The sequence below is a fragment of the Natator depressus genome, chromosome 21, assembly GCF_965152275.1.
Source record: "Natator depressus isolate rNatDep1 chromosome 21, rNatDep2.hap1, whole genome shotgun sequence".
NCBI classification, from domain to species: Eukaryota; Metazoa; Chordata; order Testudines; family Cheloniidae; genus Natator; species Natator depressus.
Window position 1 is genome coordinate 18,166,718 of NC_134254.1, and position 21,861 is coordinate 18,188,578.

The following is a 21,861-nucleotide window of genomic DNA, read 5'->3' on the forward strand; positions in this document are numbered from 1 at the left end:
CTGGAACATATTACCATCACGAGAGGCTTTTATGTAAAGGCTAGATGTACACAAGCCAGGTATGGTCTTGATAATACTTAATCCTGCCTCTGTGCAGAGGACTGGACTAGATAACCTACTGAATCCCTTCTAGTCCTACATTTCTGTGTTTCTGTTCTGATTGCCCCAGACTGGGTGACACAACATTGGTTCTTGAATCTACTGCAGTTCTCATAAGAGTCTCCCCACAATTCCAGACCCGTTGACCTAGAAGAGAAATCAGATTTACCATCCAGACTTAGACTCTTGCCACTTGGCAGCATGGGTTATAGGACTTTGACAGATCTGGCACCACCCTGTTTGGAGAAGGTACAGAAGAGTCTATTAAACTTCAGGAAGCATTGGACTCGCCTGGGTTATGATCATAAGTAGAAAAGATTTTATTTGTGAGCATCCAGCAATAAAATAAACACAGGTTCAGCTGCTGTTCTAGCCATACTGGAGTACTTCATTTTAAATCCTTGGGACTAGCCATTATCATCAGTAAAAGTACATCTCACAGCCATCTCATCTCATCACAGTTTAGCCAGGCAAAACTCTGTATTTTGTAATAAAAAGGTTTTTGGAGGGTTTGAAAGTACATTTACCTCTAGTTAGAGAACCCACACCAACACAAGACCTCAGTCTAGTACTTAGCTCATGAAACCTCCCTTTATTGTAGCTATCCTGCTTTGAGCAGGGGATTGGACTAGATGACCTCTTGAGGTCTTTTCCAACCCTAATATTCTATGATCACTTCAGCTGCAGGCTCTCCAGGCTGACCCTCCCTCCCCCTTAGTCTTTCAAAAGGTCCTTCATCACACACCCCAAATTTCTCCAAGGTGGTAACAGAATTCCAGTCCTATCCTTGCCAGTATTTTTCCCCAGGCCTCACTCCCCACTTAGGGGAAGCTAATCTACACACATTGGATGTTACAAGAACATTACCCTGCTATTTGATTAGGTCTGAGGAATACAGGAAATTGCCTAGACTGTCTCTTATAGGGAAGAGAGTGAAATTCAGGCAGTTACATCCCATTGCCCTTCTAAGTGGGTTAGACTACTGAAGAGTGTTATAAACATGCCAGTGCTCCTCTTCCAGAAGTGTGTAGAGTGCACCCAACTAGAGTGAAGGCTGCTTCCATATTAGTGGTCTGTAGAGCTCCCTCTTGAAGCTCAGTTCAGACCATCACCACAAACTGTGCCTTAGATCTGACATCTAGATCAGATCCTCAGTTTGGTAAAAATGGATCAAAATCTCTGTTTAACTAGGCCTTCTCATCTCACTGTTTGGAAGGAGGAGCATTGCTTGCCAAACTCCCAAGAGTGGAAGAGTGCATAGGCTACTGTCAGAAGAAGTGAAGTTTACTCACCAGTAACCGGAGTTCTTTGAGATGGACTCTGCCCATTCATGCTCCCCATCCACCTTCCCCTGTTCCTTGGAATCCTGGCTATAACTCTGGACCCAAGGAAGGTGGTAGAAGGAATTGAGGCAGATAGAGCACCAGGCCCACTCTTACAGCCTTACCCTCCACATGTTAGGATCAGAGATCATGAGAGCATTCCACCTGGCACTGTTACTGGAAGGTCTGTTCTGCATCACTGGCACATCTCAAGAGTGTGAATGTTCAGAGGTCACTCAAAGAACTCCAGTGAGTAACCTACATGTAGAGGGGATTCTGTTTTTGCCGATCCTGGAATTAAATGCATTTGTTTTCACTCCCTTGCAGATGGCCGCTCTTGGGGAAGCCCGTTTAAAGGAGATGGAGGCACTGCGTTCTCTGAGAGCAGCAAATGAAGGGAAGGTTCTATCTAATGAAGATGATGCAGAGATGAAAGTTTGCCTTTGCCAGAAAGAGCCAGCAGCACCAATGATAAAATGTGAACTCTGCAGAGGGGTCTTCCACACCAGCTGTGTTTCAGTGCCCAGTACTTTTCAGGGACCTCGTGTTTGGCTCTGTCCTCAGTGCCATAGATCAGAAAAGCCACCTTTAGAAAAAATCCTCCCTTTACTGGCTTCCCTGCAGCGTATCCGCGTGAGGCTTCCTGAGGGAGATGCTTTACGGTATATGATCGAGAGAACTGTGAACTGGCAGCACAGAGCACAACAAATGTTATATTCAGGGAATCTAAAACTTATACAAGACAAAATTGGCTCAGGATTATTGTACAATAGACGGCAAGCCACAGCATACCAGTTGCCAGAGACAAACAAGGTGAGATTTAATTTACTTCTAGGAGTGGGTAGGAGTCATCTGAGTTCAGCAAGAGCAGTTTGCCAAATTCCTTTGTATTTTGTAGATTCTACTTGAAACAGGTTAATTATATATTCACCTAGTGTCTTCAAAAAAGTATTACCATGGCAGATTATTATTGTATTGCTGGCTAATTCTCAAGTGTTGATCCCTCTATAACTTTGAGGAAGTGGGAGTTTTCCTTGTTAGTTGAGGAATATGTGTGTATTATCCACCATGTTGTCCAGCAACTTGGAATGCTGCATTCCTCCCCTGCAGGAACTGAGAATTCTGCATCCTTTTCAACGACTGTCCTTTTGGATTAAGTCTCTGCTGAAGATTCAGTATCCTTACCTATCCTGTTAAAGCACCATTTTGTGTGTGCGTGCGCATGAGTAATGGGGGTGTAGCTGAGGGGATGTAGTAGACGATGTTTTTGTTAAGATGAGTAGGGCCTTTGACAACACATGGTGGGGTGACGGGGTGTATGATGGGTTTCATTTTCCTGAAGGAGGGGGGCTTAGTTTTCAGAAGTGCAGAATAGCTGTTGTTTAGTGTGAGCGTTAACATCCAAACATATTATGGGACCTCTAGAGGTAAGAGTTCCTTCAGCAAAACCAGACTTGATTTTTATAAGGCAAAAAACAAACCCCAAAATGCTTTAAAAGAAAAGTTTCAGGTCTTTGTGTATCAAAAAACAAAACAAAAACAAACCACAAAACCTCCTTTGCACATCACTTTTAAGGTGTCTATAACTTGAAGTAAATCTCTCGACTGGCTGAAACTTCTTACTCCTGTTAGCCCAACATTGTTTGATATCGGACTTGTCTGTTTTGGTCACTTTTGACCTGCCTAATTCTGTTTTAAGAAATATTCCAGCTGGTTTTGGTAGTTGGGTAAATCAGATACTTTTGCCACACTTGGTACCTATGTAGACTAAAATTTTAAAATGGGGTCCTGTCACAGGGTGTGCACAGGTTCCCTGCCTCGCGTCCTTGTGCTTAGGCTGGTCAAAGAAGGGGTCCCAATGCCTCTTTCAGTTGTTTCACCCGTGTCTTTATTTACAGTGCTTAGTGCAACCCCAATTCCCCCAACACCTATCCCCTCACTGACTCTTCCCTGGGTCTTCTGGCCCCTGAGGCTTCCTGCAGTCAGTAGAAATAGAGCTGCAGTCCCCCTGTCTTCTCCCCTGGCTAGCCTTCTCACTGAGCCTTTCCCTGGGCTTGTATCTCCTCCCAGACACCAGCCCAGCTGGCTCCAGTGGGCTCAGCTGATTCCCCTGAGCCTGCCCTTGTTAGGGTCTGCAGCTGAGCTCCTTGCTGAGTGTCTGGGCCCCTGCACCCGGCGGCTCTGCCGGGAAGCAGGGGAGGAGCCACCCCTTTACCAGGGCATCCAAGGGGTTTATACCCCTGCCCTGCCACAGGTCCCTAAAATTAAGCACCCAAGTTCTTATTCAGGTTCCTAAATAAAATTGGCCTAATTGTTACAATTGCTGAGCAACCACAACTTCCATTGAAGATAACCAGATAACGTACGTATTTAAATACAAGACTTTAACCACCCAAGTTTGAATCTTTTGGCTAATGACTTTAGTGAAGAATGTAGAAGTTTTAGCTTAGTTTGAAAAATTTGTTTAAGAAATAGTCATGAACAATTAATTTAGGGCCAGATTTTCAAAGTTGTTGAGATGCCTAAAGATGCAGTTAGGCATTTAGTTTCCACTAAAGCATATCTTCCAGAAAGGCATCCCACCTGGATTTGAAGACATCAAGATATGAATAGAACCTAGGTCTACTGAGTCCCTAGCCACTGGACCACACTATGTCCTCCTATAAAAGAATATTTGTTTACACTGGGGTGTCAGACTTGTTTGGAGGAACAGGTTGAATTCTAGATTTAATTGAAGTGTGTGATCTATATACTATCCTCAGTTCATAGCAGAAATCCCACTGAGGTCAATGAAAGTTGTGAGGTTACACAAAGTTCAGGAGAGAAGACAGCCTTTGTTTAGTAGATACAAGTACTTTCCTAATCTGTGCATTTGGTGCATGTTAACCTACGCTTTAAACTGTCCTTGCAATTAATCCCATGACTAGTACAGAATCTCAGTGCAAGAATTCCCTTCTCATTTTTAAGAAGTGAAGGAAATTAGCTGTAAAAGTGACATTAATGCAGCACTGGGACTGAGATTTTACAGACACCAAAGTCAAGAAAGTCTGTTATTCCCAGGTGACCATACCTTGGCTCCACTGTACATGTCTGCACTTTGCCATTAGAGATTATGTAAAGTGGTCGAAGAAGCTAGATCAGTGCAGTGGGGCCACTTTACATGGTCTCTGTGGAATCCATAATTCACAGATTTTCATATAAAAACTTCAGTCACAACACTGCTTTTAATAAATTTCCAGGTAAGGTAAAGGTAAAGGAGGATGCAAGGAATTTGATAGAATTAATGAGTTGCAATACTAAAAGGTTAAAATACTTCAAATAGAAATAAGTGTTTGTTTTGTTGCAATGTCTGGCACATTTAACTCAAAATGTGTTATACAAAAAAATGTGTTTAATAAATATTTCTGTTCCCTTAGGTATCTCAGACAATTGGTGCAATGTCTTTTTCTCTGCCTCACGACTGGGATAACAGAACCATGTCTTTACATGCTCCCTTTTCTTCAGGACAGAACTGCATTCCCTTTCATGGTTTGTTATACTTCACTTACATTTTTCACTGTATGACTGGGAGATCTGAAGTATAAACATGCGTGCCCTGCCTTGTTCTCCAGTTCTTGCTTTTGAGTCATAGAGAGCAGAAGGATTTGTTCATAAAGACAGTTTGGGCTGAAACAAGCTGGGAAGCCAGATGAATGGGCTTCATCTTTCTAAGGCAGGCCTCATAGTCTAGGAGCATGTTAATTCTGTGGGCAAGTTAATGGTAGAAAGGTAAGGGATATGTCATTTTATTGGTAAATATCTACAGAATCATAATTTCAATGCTGTCACCTTCAGCGCGGGGGGGTGAGAAACTGTATGAGGCAAGTCACTTTTAGTGAGAATGTTGCATGGAAAATAAAGGTAAGTGATACATTGACACAAAAGATGGCCCTGCATATGATATTGCATATCACATTGAGTGTCATACCAAGAATGTATGTAATGTGGTGTGTTTAAAAAAAAAAAAATAGAAACATACTTATTTTTCTACTTCAAACTGTGGGACTCAGCTGGAATTGATAAGTTGCCACGTATAGGCTTTGAATGGGATTGAAGAGGAACAAATGCTTAGCAGAAAGGCTCTTAAAGCATTTATTGAAGATGAACTATGGGATGTGGACACAGTTTTAGCAATCCTGTCTGCAGAAATGAAAAACAGTGCATATCCTTAAAAGCTCCAAAAGATGTGGCACTATCAAAAGCAAATGCATGTCTTGCATGGTCTTTCTAAGCCAGCACTTACTGACAATGTGACTGGTACCTGGCTGCAGCCGAGGCCTTTCTGCATAGCAATCATAGAGAGTATGGTTGAGGTACAAGCTCTCAACAAACAGTTAACACCTGCCAAGACTTGGCTGAACATTTCATTATGAAGACATAAAGAAAATACTGAACCTATGGCAAAGTCCATCTCCTGTTCGAAATGAATGCAGAGGAATCAATTAAAAAAATATTAAAAAAAAAGAAGAAGAAGAAAAAAAAGAAGAGACTTCATGGTGTTGCACCTATTCCGTACAAAATCATTGACTCCACGAACATCTCCAATCTCACAATGAAGAAGTTACTGTCACGTACTCTCATGACGGACAGGTTAACCCTATACTTTACAGGAAAAACGCTCCAGCATGTGAAAAATTGCTCAAAGAATTTTGTCATTTCATGGTGTAATGAAGCTACTTCCTCACACTATTCAGTGGTGTTCCTTCATAGTTCCTATCAGGAGGCTGTCATTAAAATTATGTTGCATGCCATCAATACCGCAGAGAGAGGTGCTGCTGAACTCCAGATTTTTGTATAAGACACACATGTTCTAGTGCTCTCTGTGAGGCACTACCGAAAACTTCCGCAAGATTGTTTTTTGTGCTTGCTGTTGGGGAACAAAATTGCTGTATGTCCCTAAGGCTATGTCTACACTACGAAAGTACTCCGATTTTATAGAAGTCGATTTTTGGGAGCAGATTGTATAAAGTTGAGTGCATGCGTCCACACTAAGCGCATTAATTCAGTGGTGTGCGTCCACAGTACCGTGGCAAACGTCGACATTCCCACCGGTGCACTGTGGGTAGCTATCCCACAGTTTCCGCAGTCCCTGCTGCCCATTGGAATTCTGGGCTGAGCTCCCAATGCCTGATGAGGCCAAAAATTTGTCACGGGTGGTTATGCGTAAATGTCGTCAGTCAACCATCCCTCCCTCTATGAAAACAACAGCAGACAATCATTTCGCGCCCTTTTCCCTGGATTGCCCGAATGGACGCCATAGCACGGCAAGCATGGAACCCATTCAATTCACCGCAGCAGTTATAACCATTGTAAACACCTCACGCATTATCGTGCAGTTTATGCAGAACCAGCACCTGAAAAACCAGGTGAGGAGGCGACGGCAGTGCGACGATGAGGACAAGAACACAGATTTCTCTAAAACCGCAGTCCCCAGCAATTTGGGGATCATGGTGTTACTGGGGCAGGCTCATCCTGTGGAACGCCGATTCTGGGCCCGGGAAACAAGCACAGAGTGATGGGACCACATAGTGTTGCAGGTTTGGGATGATTCCCAGTGGCTCCGAAACTTTCGCGTGCATAAGGGCACTTTCATGGAACTTTGTTACTTGCTTTCCCCTGCCCTGAAGTGCAACAATACCAAGATGAGAGCAGCCCTCACAGTTCACAAGCGAGTGGCAATAGCCCTGTGGAGGCTTGCAATGCCGGACAGCTACCGGTCAGTCGGTAATCAATTTGGAGTGCGCAAATCTACTGTGGGGGTTGCTGTGATGCAAGTAGCCAATGCAGTCATTGAGCTGGTGCTATCAAAGGTAGTGACTCTGAGAAATGTGCAGGTCATACTAGATGGCTTTGCTGCAATGGGCTTCCCTAACTGTGGTGGGGCTATAGACAGAACGCATATCTCTATCTTGGGACCGGACCACCAGGGCAGCCAGTACATAAACTGCAAGGGGTACTTTTCAATGGTGCTGCAAGCACTGGTGAATCAGAAGGAACGTTTCACCAACATCAACGTGGGATGGCCGGGAAAGGTTCATGATGCTCGCGTCTTCAGGAAATCTGGTCTGTTTAAATGGCTGCAGGAAGGGATTTACTTCCCAGACCAGAAAAAAACTGTTGGGGATGTTGAAATGCCTATAGTTATCCTTGGGGACCCAGTCTACCCCTTAATGCCCTGGCTCATGAAGCCATACACAGGCACCCTGGACCGTAGTAAGGAGCTGTTCAACTGTAGGCTGAGGAAGTGCAGAATGGTGGTAGAGTGTGCATTTGGACATTTAAAGGGTCGCTGGCGCAGTTTACTGACTTGCTCAGACCTCAGCGAAACCAATATTCCCTTTGTTATTGCTGCTTGCTGTGTGCTTCACAATCTCTGTGAGAGTAAGGGGGAGACGTTTATGGCGGGGTGGGAGGTTGAGGCAAATTGCCTGGCCGCTGAATACGCGCAGCCAGACACCAGGGCGGTTAGAAGAGCTCAGCAGGAAGGGCTGCGCATCAGAGAAGCTTTGAAAACCAATTTCATGACTGGCCAGGGTACTGTGTGACACTTCTGTTTGTTTCTCCTTGATGAAAACCTGCCCCCTTGGTTGACTCTAAATTCCCTGTAAGCCACCCGCCCTCCCCCCTTCAATCACAGCTTGCTTCCAAAGGAAATAAAGTCACTATCATTTAAAAAACATGTATTCTTTATTAATTGATTATAAAAATAGGGAGATAACTCACAAGGTAGCCCGGGTAGGGTGTGGTAGGAGGGAAGGAAAAGGCAACTTTAAAATTTGTTGAATGACAGCCTTCTGTTGCTTGGGGTGTCCACTGGGGTGGAGTGGTTGGGTGCCTGGAGCCTCCCCCTCTCCTGCGTTCTTGGGCATCTGGGTGAGGAGGCTATGGAACCTGGGGAGGAGTGAGGGTGGTTAAACAGGGGCTGCAGCGGCAGTCTGTGATCCTGCTGCCGTTCATGAACCTCCACCAGATGCCGGAGCATGTCCGTTTGATCCCGCAGTAGCCCCACCTCTGCCTCATGCCTCCTCTGATCTTCCTGCCACCACCTCTCCTCACATTCATCAGCCACTTTCCTGTACTCTGCTGTTGTGACTCTCCACACATTCTGCTGAACTTTGTCAGTGCCGGACGACTACATGAGCTCGGAGAACATTTCATCGCGCATGTGTTTTTTCGCCGCCTTATCTGAGATAGCCTTTGGGACGGAGGAGGGAGGCTTGAAACATTTGCAGCTGCTGGAGGAAAAAAGGGAGTGAAGTATTTAAAAAGATACATTTTATAGAACAATGGCTATACTCTTTCACGGTGAATAACACTATTCACATTACATAGCACATGTGATTTTGGTACAAGGTCTCATTTTGCATCTTATATGGAGTGCCTGCGGCTTTCGTGTTAGAAATCGTAGAATCATAGAATATCAGGGTTGGAAGGGACCTCAGGAGGTCATCTAGTCCAACCCCCTGCTCAAAGCAGGACCAATCCCCAACTAAATCGTCCCAGCCAGGGCTTTCAAGCCTGACCTTAAAAACCTCTAAGGAAGGAGATTCCACCGCCTCCCTAGGTAACGCATTCCAGTGTTTCACCACCCTCCTAGTGAAAAAGTTTCTCCTAATATCCAACCTAAACCTCCCCCACTGCAACTTGAGACCATTACTCCTTGTTCTGTCATCAGCTACCACTGAGAACAGTCTAGATCCATCCTCTTTGGAACCCCCTTTCAGGTAGTTGAAAGCAGCTATCAAATCCCCCCTCATTCTTCTCTTCTGCAGACTAAACAATCCCAGCTCCCTCAGCCTCTCCTCATAAGTCATGTGCTCTAGACCCCTAATCATTTTTGTTCCCCTTCGCTGGACTCTCTCCAATTTTTCCACATCCTTCTTGTAGTGTGGGGCCCAAAACTGGACACAGTACTCCAGATGAGGCCTCACCAGTGTCGAATAGAGGGGAACGATCACGTCCCTCGATCTGCTCGCTATGCCCCTACTTATACATCCCAAAATGCCATTGGCCTTCTTGGCAACAAGTGCACACTGTTGACTCATATCCAGTTTCTCATCCACTGTAACCCCCTAGATCCTTTTCTGCAGAACTGCTGCCGAGCCATTCGCTCCCTAGTCTGTAGCAGTGCATGGGATTCTTCCATCCTAAGTGCAGGACTCTGCACTTGTCCTTGTTGAACCTCATCAGATTTCTTTTGGCCCAATCCTCCAATTTGTCTAGGTCCCTCTGTATCCTATCCCTACCCTCCAGCGTATCTACCTCTCCTCCTCCAGTTTAGTGTCATCTGCAAACTTGCTGAGGGTGCAATCCACACTATCCTCCAGATCATTTATGAAGATATTGAACAAAACCGGCCCCAGGACTGACCCTTGGGGCACTCCACTGGATACCGGCTGCCAACTGGACATGGAGCCATTGATCACTAACCGTTGAGCCCGATAATCTAGCCAGCTTTCTATCCACCTTATAGTCCATTCATCCAGCCCATACTTCTGTAACTTGCTGGCAAGAATACTGTGGGAGACCGTGTCAAAAGCTTTGCTAAAGTCAAGGAACAACATGTCCACCCCTTTCCGCTCATCCACAGAGCCAGTTATCTCATCATAGAAGGCAATTAGATTAGTCAGGCATGACTAGGACCGAATGGCTAGGCAGCAGTTCTGCGGAAAAGGACCTAGGGGTGACAGTGGACGAGAAGCTGGATATGAGTCAGCAGTGTGCCCTTGTTGCCAAGAAGGCCAATGGCATTTTGGGATGTATAAGTAGGGGCATAGCGAGCAGATCGAGGGACGTGTTCGTTCCCCTCTATTCGACACTGGTGAGGCCTCATCTGGAGTACTGTGTCCAGTTTTGGGCCCCACACTACAAGAAGGATGTGGATAAATTGGAGAGAGTCCAGCGAAGGGCAACAAAAATGATTAGGGGTCTAGAGCACATGACTTATGAGGAGAGGCTGAGGGAGCTGGGATTGTTTAGTCTGCAGAAGAGAAGAATGAGGGGGGATTTGATAGCTGCTTTCAACTACCTGAAAGGGGGTTCCAAAGAGGATGGATCTAGACTGTTCTCAATGGTAGCAGATGACAGAACGAGGAGTAATGGTCTCAAGTTGCAATGGGGGAGGTTTAGATTGGATATTAGGAAAAACTTTTTCACTAAGAGGGTGGTGAAACACTGGAATGCGTTACCTAGTGAGGTGGTAGAATCTCCTTCCTTAGAGGTTTTTAAGGTCAGGCTTGACAAAGCCCTGGCTGGGATGATTTAACTGGGAATTGGTCCTGCTTCGAGCAGGGGGTTGGACTAGATGACCTTCTGGGGTCCCTTCCAACCCTGATATTCTATGATTCTATGACTTGCCCTTGGTGAATCCATGCTGACTGTTCCTGATCACTTTCCTCTCCTCTAAGTGCTTCAGAATTGATTCCTTGAGGACCTGCTCCATGATTTTTCCGGGGACTGAGGTGAGGCTGACTGGCCTGTAGTTCCCAGGATCCTCCTTCTTCCCTTTTTTAAAAATGGGCACTACATTAGCCTTTTTCCAGTCGTCCGGGACTTCCCCAGATCGCCATGAGTTTTCAAAGATTATGGCCAATGGCTCTGCAATCACATCCGCCAACTCCTTTAACACTCTCGGATGCAGCGCATCTGGCCCCATGGACTTGTGCTCGTCCAGCTTTTCTAAATAGTCCCGAACCACTTCTTTCTCCACAAAGGGCTGGTCACCGCCTCCCCATGCTGTGCTGCCCAGTGCAGTAGTCTGGGAGCTGACCTTGTTTGTGAAGACAGAGGCAAAACAAGCATTGAGTACATTAGCTTTTTCCACATTCTCTGTCACTAGGTTGCCTCCCTCATTCAGTAAGGGGCCCACACTTTCCTTGACTTTCTTCTTGTTGCCAACATACCTGAAGAAACCCTTCTTGTTACTCTTAACATCTCTTGCTGGCTGCAACTCCAGGTGTGATTTGGCCTTCCTGATTTCACTCCTGCATCCTCGAGCAATATTTTTATACTCTTCCCTGGTCATTTGTCCAATCTTCCACTTCTTGTAAGCTTCTTTTTTGTGTTCAAGATCAGTAAGGATTTCACTGTTAAGCCAAGCTGGCTGCCTGCCATATTTACTATTCTTTCTACACATCGGGATGGTTTGTCCTTGTAACCTCAATAAGGATTCTTTAAAATACAGCCAGCTCTCCCGGACTCCTTTCCCCCTCATGTTGTTCTCCTAGGGGATCCTGCCCATCAGTTCCCTGAGGGAGTCAAAGTCTGTTTTTCTGAAGTCCAGGGTCCATATTCTGCTGCTCTCCTTTCTTCCCTGTGTCAGGATCCTGAACTTGACCATCTCATGGTCACTGCCTCCCAGGTTCCCATCCACTTTAGCTTCCCCTACTAATTCTTCCCGGTTTGTGAGCAGCAGGTCAAGAAGAGCTCTGCCCCTAGTTGGTTCCTCCAGCAATTGCACTAGGAAATTGTCCCCTACCCTTTCCAAAAACTTCCTGGATTGTCTGTGCACCGCTGTATTGCTCTCCCAGCAGATATCAGGGTGATTGAAATCTCCCATGAGAACCAGGGCCTGCAATCTAGTAACTTCTGTTAGTTGCTGGAAGAAAGCCTCGTCCACCTCATCCCCCTGGTCCAGTGATCACACACGCAGTGCCGGACAACAGAATTCTGCTTGCAGGCGACCACGGTAAGCCATAGTCTTTTGGCTTCTGCAACCTTCATAACAGCAGTGCCCTCCTCTCCCATACCAAGCAAAGCACGTTGTTGGCCATTTAGTGCTGCGGTTTTCCTGTTAATGTGCAGCAGCAGAAACCAAACTAACCCCCCACATCCGATTCTCTGGAATGATTGCTTTACCCCTCACCCCACCGCGTGGCTGGTATCAGGGAAGATCCCTGCTAGCCAAACGCGAACAGCTCTGCACCAATGCCCCTTCCCCCCCCCCCCCCACGTGGCTAACTGTGGGGAGGATTTCTTTTCAGCCACAGGCAAACAGCCCACCTCTGAATGTCCCCTTAATTAAATTCCCGTATTTCAACCAGGTTACCCTGAACGATATCACTCTCCTGAGAATAACAGAGAGAGATAAAGAACGGATGTTGCTTGAATGCCAGCAAACGCCGGGACCATACTTTGCCAGGCTTTGTCATGCAATGATACCAGATTACCACGCCATGCTAGTAGCAAGTAAAGTGTCCTACCATGGAGGATGGAATAAGGCTGCTCTCCCCAGAAACCTTCTGCAAAGGCTTTAGAGTACCTCCAGGAGAGCTTCATGGAGATGTCCCTGGAGGATTTCCACTCCATCCCCAGACATGTTAACAGACTTTTCCAGTAGCTGTACAGGCCACGAATGCATCCCAAGTCCTCAGGGCTACTTAATCATTAAAAAACGCTTGCTTTTATAACATGTATTATATTTAAAAAGGTACACTCACCAGAGGTCCCTTCTCTGGGTTCGTTGGGTTGGGAGGGTATGTCAGTCAGGATGATAAAAAGATCCTGGCTGTCGGGGGAGAGCGGTGTGCTGTGTGCTCTCCTCAAGTTCGTCCTCCTCCTCCTCATCTTCCCCGTTCACAAAATCCTCAGGCATGGCGGAGAGTACCCCATCATCGGAGTCCACGGACGGGGTGGGGTAGTGGTGGCGGGCCCCCCTAGAATTGCACGCAGCTCAGCGTAGAAGTGGCATGTCTGGGGCTCTGTCCCAGAGCGTCTGTTTGATTCTTTGGTTTTCTGGTACGCTTGTCTGAGCTCCTTAAGTTTCACGCGGCACTGTGTTGTGTCCTTGTTGTAGCCTCTGTCCCTCATGGCCTTGGAGATTTTTTGAAATGTTTTGGCATTTTGTCTTTTGGAACGTAATTCTGATAGCACGGATTCCTCTCCCCATACAGCGATCAGATCCACTACCTCCCATTCGGTCCATGCTGGAGCTCTTTTTCGATTCTGGTACTGCATGGGTCACCTGTGCTGATGAGCTTGCCTGGCCAAACAGGAAATGAGATTCAAAAGTTCCCGGGGCTTTTCCTGTACACCTGGCCAGTACACATGAGTTCAGAGTACTGTCTAGAGTGGTCACAATGGTGCACTGTGGGATAGCTCCTGGAGGCCAATACCTTCAAATTACGTCCACGTTAACCCCAATTCGAAATGGCGATGTCGATTTCAGTGCTAATCCCCTTGTTGGGGAGGAGTACAGAAATCGGTTTTAAGAGCCCTTTATGTCGAAAAAAATGGCTTCGTCGTGTGGACGGGTCCAGGGTTAATTCGATTTAATGCTGCTAAATCCGACATAAACTCATAGTGTAGACCAGGCGTAAGAGATGTTTTCCTATTACTCAGACTATTAAAAGTCGTTGCACTGCCAGGCTTCCACGCCCTCTCAGGATGTGACACTACTGGAAGGTTGACTGGAAAGACCAAATTATCTTAGTGGACAGTATTTGATTCAGCCTCCGAAGATACTCTGCTTGCTCTGAAGATGCTTGGAATGGCTGAGACAGTCACTTACGAGGTCATAAATGCACTGGAGGCATTCATGTGCCTGGCTTACCATTTGAAGACCAGGATTATGACACTTGCAGAGCTATGTTGGTGGATGTTTTCCAAGAAGCAGACAAACTGAGAAAAATTGCCACTAAGACGGGGTGCAATTATACCTGCTATTAAGAGGGCAAATGTCAAGCAATGGAATGGCTCTGGGATGATTTAGCGCATCCAAAATTACCCTTCCCATGGATGGGTCTTGGAGGATGGACTGATCGTATCAGTTACGTGTGAAATATGATGCACTTCTAAATCAATCTTTCAGCTAATCAACTGCTTGTGCAAAGACCAGATGATAACCACTCTGCAAATGTCAGGCCAGAAACGTGCCTTGTATGGAGATGTGCAAGAGCAGCATGGATGAGGATCAGTGTGATGATATGTTTAGCAGTGGTTCCCTAGACAGAGACAACACTGATGATGACTTTGATGAGTAAATGTTTTTAGTCCTACGTGACCAGGCTGACTTCCCTAGGTTTACCAAAAGTCAACGTCTCTTTTGTTATGTAAGCAATGCATCCCTCTTTTAAAGTATAATTGTTCTAGGTTTGTCACGTTTGGCACCAGTGGTCCATGGAAGAAAGGTCTTTTGAATGATACCCAACTTGACCCATTTCCAACAACATTGTATTATCAAAAATTCCATCAATCGGAGGGCCTGGACCTGGGAGCCAGGTGGGCAGTGAGTGGCCGCTGCCATGCTGTAGAGGGTGACACCATTGAAATTAAGCTTCTGTAGATTTTTACTAATCAAATGACACCTCCATTATCTTACTGATCTGTTTCCTAGCATGGATGGTCTAATGTGGACCAAACCAGTATAGGGCCTAGTACAAATGGCACCTTTCCACTTCTCTCAAAAGCCACCCTTATTGCTTCCTGCCTTTCACTCCAGACATCTGCTGCTTCAGATGCCAAGGTCTGGCCTTATATTTAGTTTTTACTTTTGTGCGCTGTTAATATGGAACTTAACTGTAGTAATAATTGTACGTTTACTTGCATACTCCAATTTAGAACAGTCTTTTGAGAACGTTATGGTGTAAATTTAAACAAGGAGATGCTCTAAAACTCCACAGTCAATTATGGATTCAGTACACATTTCATTTGCACAGACTCCTTGTACAAAAATGTTAATGCGTTTACATAAGAATTTTGAGTAAACTGCTTTAAAAGCTCAATGGAAAAGACTGCTGTATTAAAGCTTAACAGTAATTATACAGTGAGAAACAGTTTCAGGTATCAGCCTTTAGCTTCAGTTTGAGATTTACAAAAGTATTGTATTAGTAACTTCCCCCTCCCATACTTGGCTTCACTGTGGATTCTCTCCATGGTTTTGTATCTGATTCACCTTTTTCTTTTGTGATTCTGAAAATCTTTCTCCTTTGATTCAAAGGACCATTATTTAACTCACTCCCTCATTGGTCCTGCTTTGAGCAGGGGGTTGGACTAAATGACCTCCTGAGGTCCCTTCCAACCCTGATATTCTATGATTCTATGATTCATGTTGCTTCAAATTGGTAAGAAGCAGCCAAGACAGCTGCCTGTCCCTCAGCCTATCAGCTGAGACAGAAATCATAACCCAGACACTGAATAAGTCATTTTTATGATGGTGACCCAGAGAGTTTGAGAGGGGCCATTCCCAGTAAAAGTCTCCACCACCATATGGCAGTCCACAAGTTACTGCACAGGCCTTCATCTTTTCTTTAGTTACACTGTTATAATTAGAGATGAATAGTGAAGTATCTGACAAGATTTATTAGCAATGATTTGCACAAAGACGGTTAAGCATAAAAAATCTTCCCCAAATTTTCTTTTTTATTGATTTATGTACTATTGGGAAAGAATTTTCTAAATCTCTGTATTTATCACAAGCCTTAACATTAGAAAATTACAATTTTTGTTTTGTCGTTGTAGTCATTAGCGCAGAGCTGGATGAGCTGATGATGGAAGCCCATTTGCTACAGGTTTCACTGCCTGAAATACAAGAGCTCTACCAGATTTTATTCACAAAGCAGAGCCCTGTTCTGCAAACAGAACAGAGGTCAGCAATAGGACCAACAAATGAAAAGGCAGGTATCTGACAACACCACAGATCCCTCTGTTTGGGGCCCTTCTCAAGCAGAGAGGTTCTTGCTGGAATCCGTTAACTTCAGAAGTGTGTGTGTGTGTCTTCAGGAGGGGTTGGGAACTTTGTACAACTCTCTGCAGGTTTCTCTGTCTGTGAATATAATTTGTGCTGCATTTCTGCATCCTGAAACTCCATTTGCTGCTCATTTGTATGACTTAATTATGGCCATTCTGATTCTAATAGTAACCAGATACTAATGAGTCCAGTGGGGAAGAGGAAGTTTTTCCTTGGAAACTGGAAACTTGTAAAGCTGCTTTGGAGGAGAGAGAGAGAAAGGAGGGAGTCATTCACTCATTCCAACTCTTGCTTTGACCCAATATTCAGCCCTTAAGAATAGCTGCAGGTTGTGTGTTTAGTGTGCCATAGAGGGCGGCCCTCCTTTCAGTGTAGCAATGGATGGGTGATATGTTGGAGGGGAAGATAGATCACTGAATAACGGATTAGAGTCCTTAGGGTTTTGCTTCAATATCCTTCTCACTAGAACGAGTGCTGCCGGGGGAAGAGAGATGGAGTTGGTTCTGCGGAGAGAAAATTAAAGAGGCGCTTTGAAAGAGAGGGTTTCTGTGGTGAGAAGAGAGCAAGAGTAAAAAAACTGAGAACACCCAAAAAGAAGAAATTGAAACTGAATCCCTCCAAGGATCTCAGCAATAGCAAACTGGAGAGAGAGCGAGAACGACTGTTTGAGGCGCAGCGCTCCAGCGAAAGCCACTTGCTTCCCTTGGATATGTCATTCTCTGAGCAGGAGGACTCGGAGGGTGAAGATGCAATCTGCCCTGCGGTGAACTGCCTGCAGCCTGAAGGAGATGAGGTCAGTGAATGGGAAACCTGCTGTGGGGGCACTGAATGCAGGGAGCAGGTGATATCGTAACTGCTCCCTAATCCTTTTGTTAGACCAACATTATCGACAAAGAGAGTGAGAGCTATTTCAGACACTGGGCACCTGGAAAACCTGAGGAGCTCATCCTTGCCTTCAGTCTCTTCCTTACAGGCACTTTTCTTTGAGTACCTGGCAACTATTGGAACCACTTAGAGTAGAATGGTTTCAGAGCAGCAGCCGTGTTAGTCTGTATTCGCAAAAAGAAAAGGAGTACTTGTGGCACCTTAGAGACTAACCAATTTATTTGGGCATAAGTTTTCATGATGCATCCAATGAAGTGAGCTGTAGCTCACGAAAGCTTATGCTCAAATAAATTGGTTAGTCTCTAAGGTGCCACAAGTCCTCCTTTTCTTTTTTAGAGTAGAATCACATTCTCACAGGAACTTCTCCCAATGTCTCCAATAGCTCACTTTTCAGGTAGACAGAAGTAGCTCTAAAAGGGCCATTTGGCAGCTGACTGCTGCTTGCTGCATCTCCCTCCTGTTCAGCTGGTCAGTTCTCCCCTCACTGAACTGGCACATTCTCCCACCAGGAATCTAACTCAACTTTTTTCTTTCCTTTCTCCTATTAAGCTTGGAGGGAGGTCCTTACAATTCTGGGTTTCTTACAATCCTACTGTTTCTTTGACAGAAAAGCTACGACTGTTTCTCCTTAAAGGCCGCTTGAAAGGCTGTTTTTAAAAATCTTAGGTTGTCTACACACACAATTTCCACCATCTAAATCAGTTTCTCAATTGAAATATCAAAATCAACCCAAGCCCCTTTGTGTGGACACTCCTAAATCAGTTTAAGAATGTTTGATGCCAATTTAATGTAGTTTGGCTTGCCACCAAATTAAACTAAATCGATATTAGTCACGTTATGGGTGCAGCTGACCTGCCCATTGTCAGGCTAAACCCATGCCTCACTTTCCCCACTGGCTGGATAGTTCAGGCTGAACCAAAAAAATCCCCTTTCCAGGGTAGACAGAGTCCAAAAAGGCAAACCATACCAAATTCATTGGGTACTGCCCCCTCAGAGCCTTGGAGCACCTTCATTTTCTCAAGGATTCTCCCGTCTTAATGCAAGGGTCTCAAATGGGCCTTTAAGTCTTCTTTGGTAGGCTTCTTCCTTTAGCACTTTCCTCTTGCAAAGATCAGCACACTTGCCCATCCTTCATCTCCTCCTTGACAGAGAGAAACTCAGCAAGTCCTACCATATCCCTGATTCCCCCCCCCCCCCCCCCGACTGAGGAAAGAAGGTCTTTTTATAGCCAACATGCTTTAGCATCTAATGGTTACTGGGCTACAAGTCCCAGAATTTCTCTGTTGTTGGGAGAAACCATGTCTCAGGAGAAAGCTGAACTCTCTGAAAGGTATAAGCTCTGTGATACCACTAGTAAACCAATTTGTGTGCCCATACAAAGGGGGTTTCTCTAATTTAACTGAATCAGTTTCTAACTCAATTTAGTTTAATTCGCGTGATTGCTGAGAGTGGCTAAGGCAGCAGTTCTCAACCCGTGGCCCATGCAGCTGTGTGCTAAAAAAATTCAAAATTTGCTGCTCTCGTCTGATAGGGGGTGGGGCTGGCTGAGCGGGAGACAGCATCTGGCAGTCTGCAGGAGGGCTCCTGCCAAGAGGGGGCTGGTGAGTGCAGCAAGGGGGTGGGGGGCAGGGAGCAGGAGAGTGGGACTCCGGGCAGGATTGTCGGGGGGGGGGGGGGCGGCACTCGGCTGTGAGGGAGTGGGTGGTGCTGGGAACCAGAGGTTTGCAAGGTGCCAGGTTTTAGCTGCCTGGGGCTCCACTCCTGGCCCAGCATAGGGGTCCTGGCTACCTGGCCCCATGCGGCAGGGTCCCAGGGTCTGGCTGCCCAGCCTCGCACCGTGGGGTCTGGGTCCCCCGCCCAGGGCACCACTCCTGGCCCCCTCTGTGGAAGGGTCTCTGAGCAGGGGGGCGCGCTGGGCATAGGGGACTGTAGAGGGTTGGGGGGCGTACTGTGGTTCTCAACCTGTGGCCCACATAACACATTGAGAACCACTGAGCTAAGGCCTTAGTGATGCTGTAAGAACAATGCATGGAGCTCAGCCATTGCTCCTCCCTACATCTCTCTCAGGTAATATGGAATGAGGATTTTTTCAAACAGAAATTTTCATGATGAGGTCACACGGCAGAGCGAACAACTTCTTGGCCTACATCCCTTTGGGTTTCAAATTATGCTGTTCGTATTAGAGGGACACAGTAGATTCAAAACTTTATATTGCTTTATGTACATTTGTTCTCAGCTCTTGTTAAGTTACATCAGCTTCTGAAAGTAACAGTGATTTAGATAGAGAACTCCTTCAGTTCGTCTGGTAACTTTGGGCCAGATTTTTAAAGATGTTTAAGGGCCAAAAGATGCAAATAAGCACCTAGTGGGATTTTCAGAATCACCTAGTGCCTAACTCCCCACATGATGACATCCCTGTCCATTGTTTACACCCTTTCTCAGCCACTCTAGGAGTGTCACCAGTACAGCTTCCCCACAGAGCATGGGAACTAAGATGGTCCCTCTTCCCCACCTGGAACTCTTCCCAAAGTCAGAGAGGAGAGCTAAGCAGTCACGGGGAGCATATCTTCCCATCCTTTCAGACTCCTACACCAAACCTGGCAGGAGAGTGGAGGAGATGCCAGGAGTGTGTCTGCACTGAGCCAGAGTGATGCAGTGAAGGGATGGCAGGGGGTGCAAGCAGGCTGTGTCTCCATCAATGCCCCTGGGATAAAGGTATATGAAGGTTTCATGGCTTGGGCAGATGGGCAGCAATGGGAGACTCCCTCTCGCCCCTGCATAGCCAAACATAATGAGAGGCAAAGCGGGAGGGTGGAGGCTTCACACAGGCCTCCCTCACTGGGCTGGGAATGATTGGAAGGAGGGAATTCTGCATAGACCTGGAGAGACATGGGCATGTGGAGCCATCCCTGAATTTAGCAGCAAAGAGCATTCCACCCCCACTGCCTGTACAGAAGACTGGGAGAGCACCAGAAGCCCAAGAAAAAAATCTTAGGGCATTAGAGATTGTTGCCCTCATGTTCACCGAGCACAGACACACACCCCTCTATGCAGTACAAAGGAAAGCACCATGTGGCAGCAGGCAAATGATGTGCCCAGTCCCAGGATTGTACATGCACAGCAGGGGCTGAGTTGTATATTCATGCCCCCTTGGTGCCTGTGTTAGTTCCCCTGCTGTTTATGAGGGTTGCACACAGTGATGGGAGAAAAACTTCAAAAAAACCCATATTCAAGCCCTCTCCTCAGGGTTTTAAACTGTGTGCGAGTGGTACAGTGGGAGGACACTGCTCTTCACCAAACTGCTTTAGTTACACTTGTGAAACTGACGACACTGCAAGCTGACTGTGCCCATAGCAGTCACTAAGCCAGTCCCTCAGGGTAGGATGTTGGCTGGTTCAAGTAGGTAGATTGCTACGAGCCTGAAAATAACTTACCACAGAACTTACCACTTGATTTACTGCCCTTCTCTGAACGCTAATCTGTCTGCTCTTTGCAATTAGGTGGATTGGGTCCAGTGTGATGGCAGCTGCAATCAGTGGTTCCATCAGGTGTGTGTGGGCATTTCTCCAGAGATGGCAGAGAAGGAAGACTACATCTGCATCAGCTGTACTGGGAAGGACTCTCAATATTGAAAGTAAAACTCGCCAGAAGTCATTCAGGACTCCATTAAGGAAGGTTATCAGAATTTCTCCATAAAGTCACAGGGCTGGTGTAAGAGCCAGGCTGCAAATGGTGCTATTTCTATCCACATGGGATCGTTTTTCAGAACTCAAACAATTTTTGACACTTTTGTATTTTTCCCTTGAGCTATTTGTGGTTGTTGAGGTTTGAAATGCTGCCTGTTTAGCAGGGGTTTCCTCCAGTTTGGAAGGCATTTGAAACATGCACCTTTTATTGTACAGCCGTAAATTACCTCTCTCTGGGATATACCAGCATACACAATTCAACCTGGTTTAGGTGCAAAAAAACTGCACCATGAATTCCAATAGATCCTCTTTTGAGGATATCCCTTGTTTACTATGTTAACTCTTCGGAAACTTTAGTTTTTTTTCACTTTGTATTTTTTTTTTTTTGATAGGCTAGGTTTATTTATCTGAGCAATAACTTCTGTGTCTGGTTGCAGTGACTGGAATTACAATTCTGAACAGCGTGTTGGTGCTTTTAGCATTGGTTGATGTACAGAAAGCAAATGTTTAGGTCCTAGTGTCACTGATGGACTAGCGCGGTAGAAGACAGAAAAAGCTCTGTAAAGTAATTGCCACCGCTGTATTTTGGCTTTCTCCTTTTTTTGGGTAGCTTGTATCAAATGTTGCCGTTTCTATTGTGGAATAAACCCCTGGTTATGTTATAAAATTAAATGGTGATGTTTTTAGAGAGCTTGAAATGCAGTTTCCCTTTCCTTCATGATCAGTCTTTCCATTCGTGGGCTCCACTTGCTCGAGAAAAGTCCACTATTTATTTATTTATTTTTAAGGAAAAAAGTGAACTAGAAAAGCCACAGTATTTTTTACTCTATTTATGTCTTCAGTGTTGGAAGAAAACAAGATCAAATTGTTCACACTAAATACATTTTTTTAAAAACGTCTATTATTTCAATTCAAAAGGATTTGCTACCAGATTGGGTTAGATAAGGAGTCATAGAATCATAGAATATCAGGGTTGGAAGGGACCTCAGGAGGTCATCTAGTCCAACCCCCTGCTCAAAGCAGGACCAATCCCCAATCAAATCATCCCACCCAGGGCTTTGTCAAGCCTGACCTTAAAAACTTCCAAGGAAGGAGATTCTACCACCTCCCTAGGTAATGCATTCCAGTATTTCACCACCCTCCT

At 45.6% G+C, this 21,861-nt stretch overlaps 1 protein-coding gene across 6 annotated transcripts in view; it reads left to right on the plus strand.

Moving 5' to 3' along the window:
* The window catches only part of KDM5B (lysine demethylase 5B), a 190,687-nt gene extending 169,048 nt beyond the window's left edge, over positions 1-21,639 (plus strand). Inside the window, exons 23-27 of one of the 6 annotated variants that reach the window (XM_074936220.1) lie at positions 1,749-2,234; positions 4,838-4,949; positions 15,918-16,072; positions 16,613-16,939; positions 20,532-21,639. In XM_074936220.1, coding sequence (XP_074792321.1) covers positions 1,749-2,234; positions 4,838-4,949; positions 15,918-16,072; positions 16,613-16,939; positions 20,532-20,663 — 1,212 coding nt within the window. In that variant the 3' untranslated portion in view covers positions 20,664-21,639. The remainder of the gene's footprint in view (positions 1-1,748; positions 2,235-4,837; positions 4,950-15,917; positions 16,073-16,612; positions 16,940-20,531) is intronic. The other 5 variants (XM_074936219.1, XM_074936218.1, XM_074936221.1 and 2 more) reach the window with 5 other exon arrangements.
* The last annotated feature ends 222 nt before the right edge of the window (positions 21,640-21,861 follow it).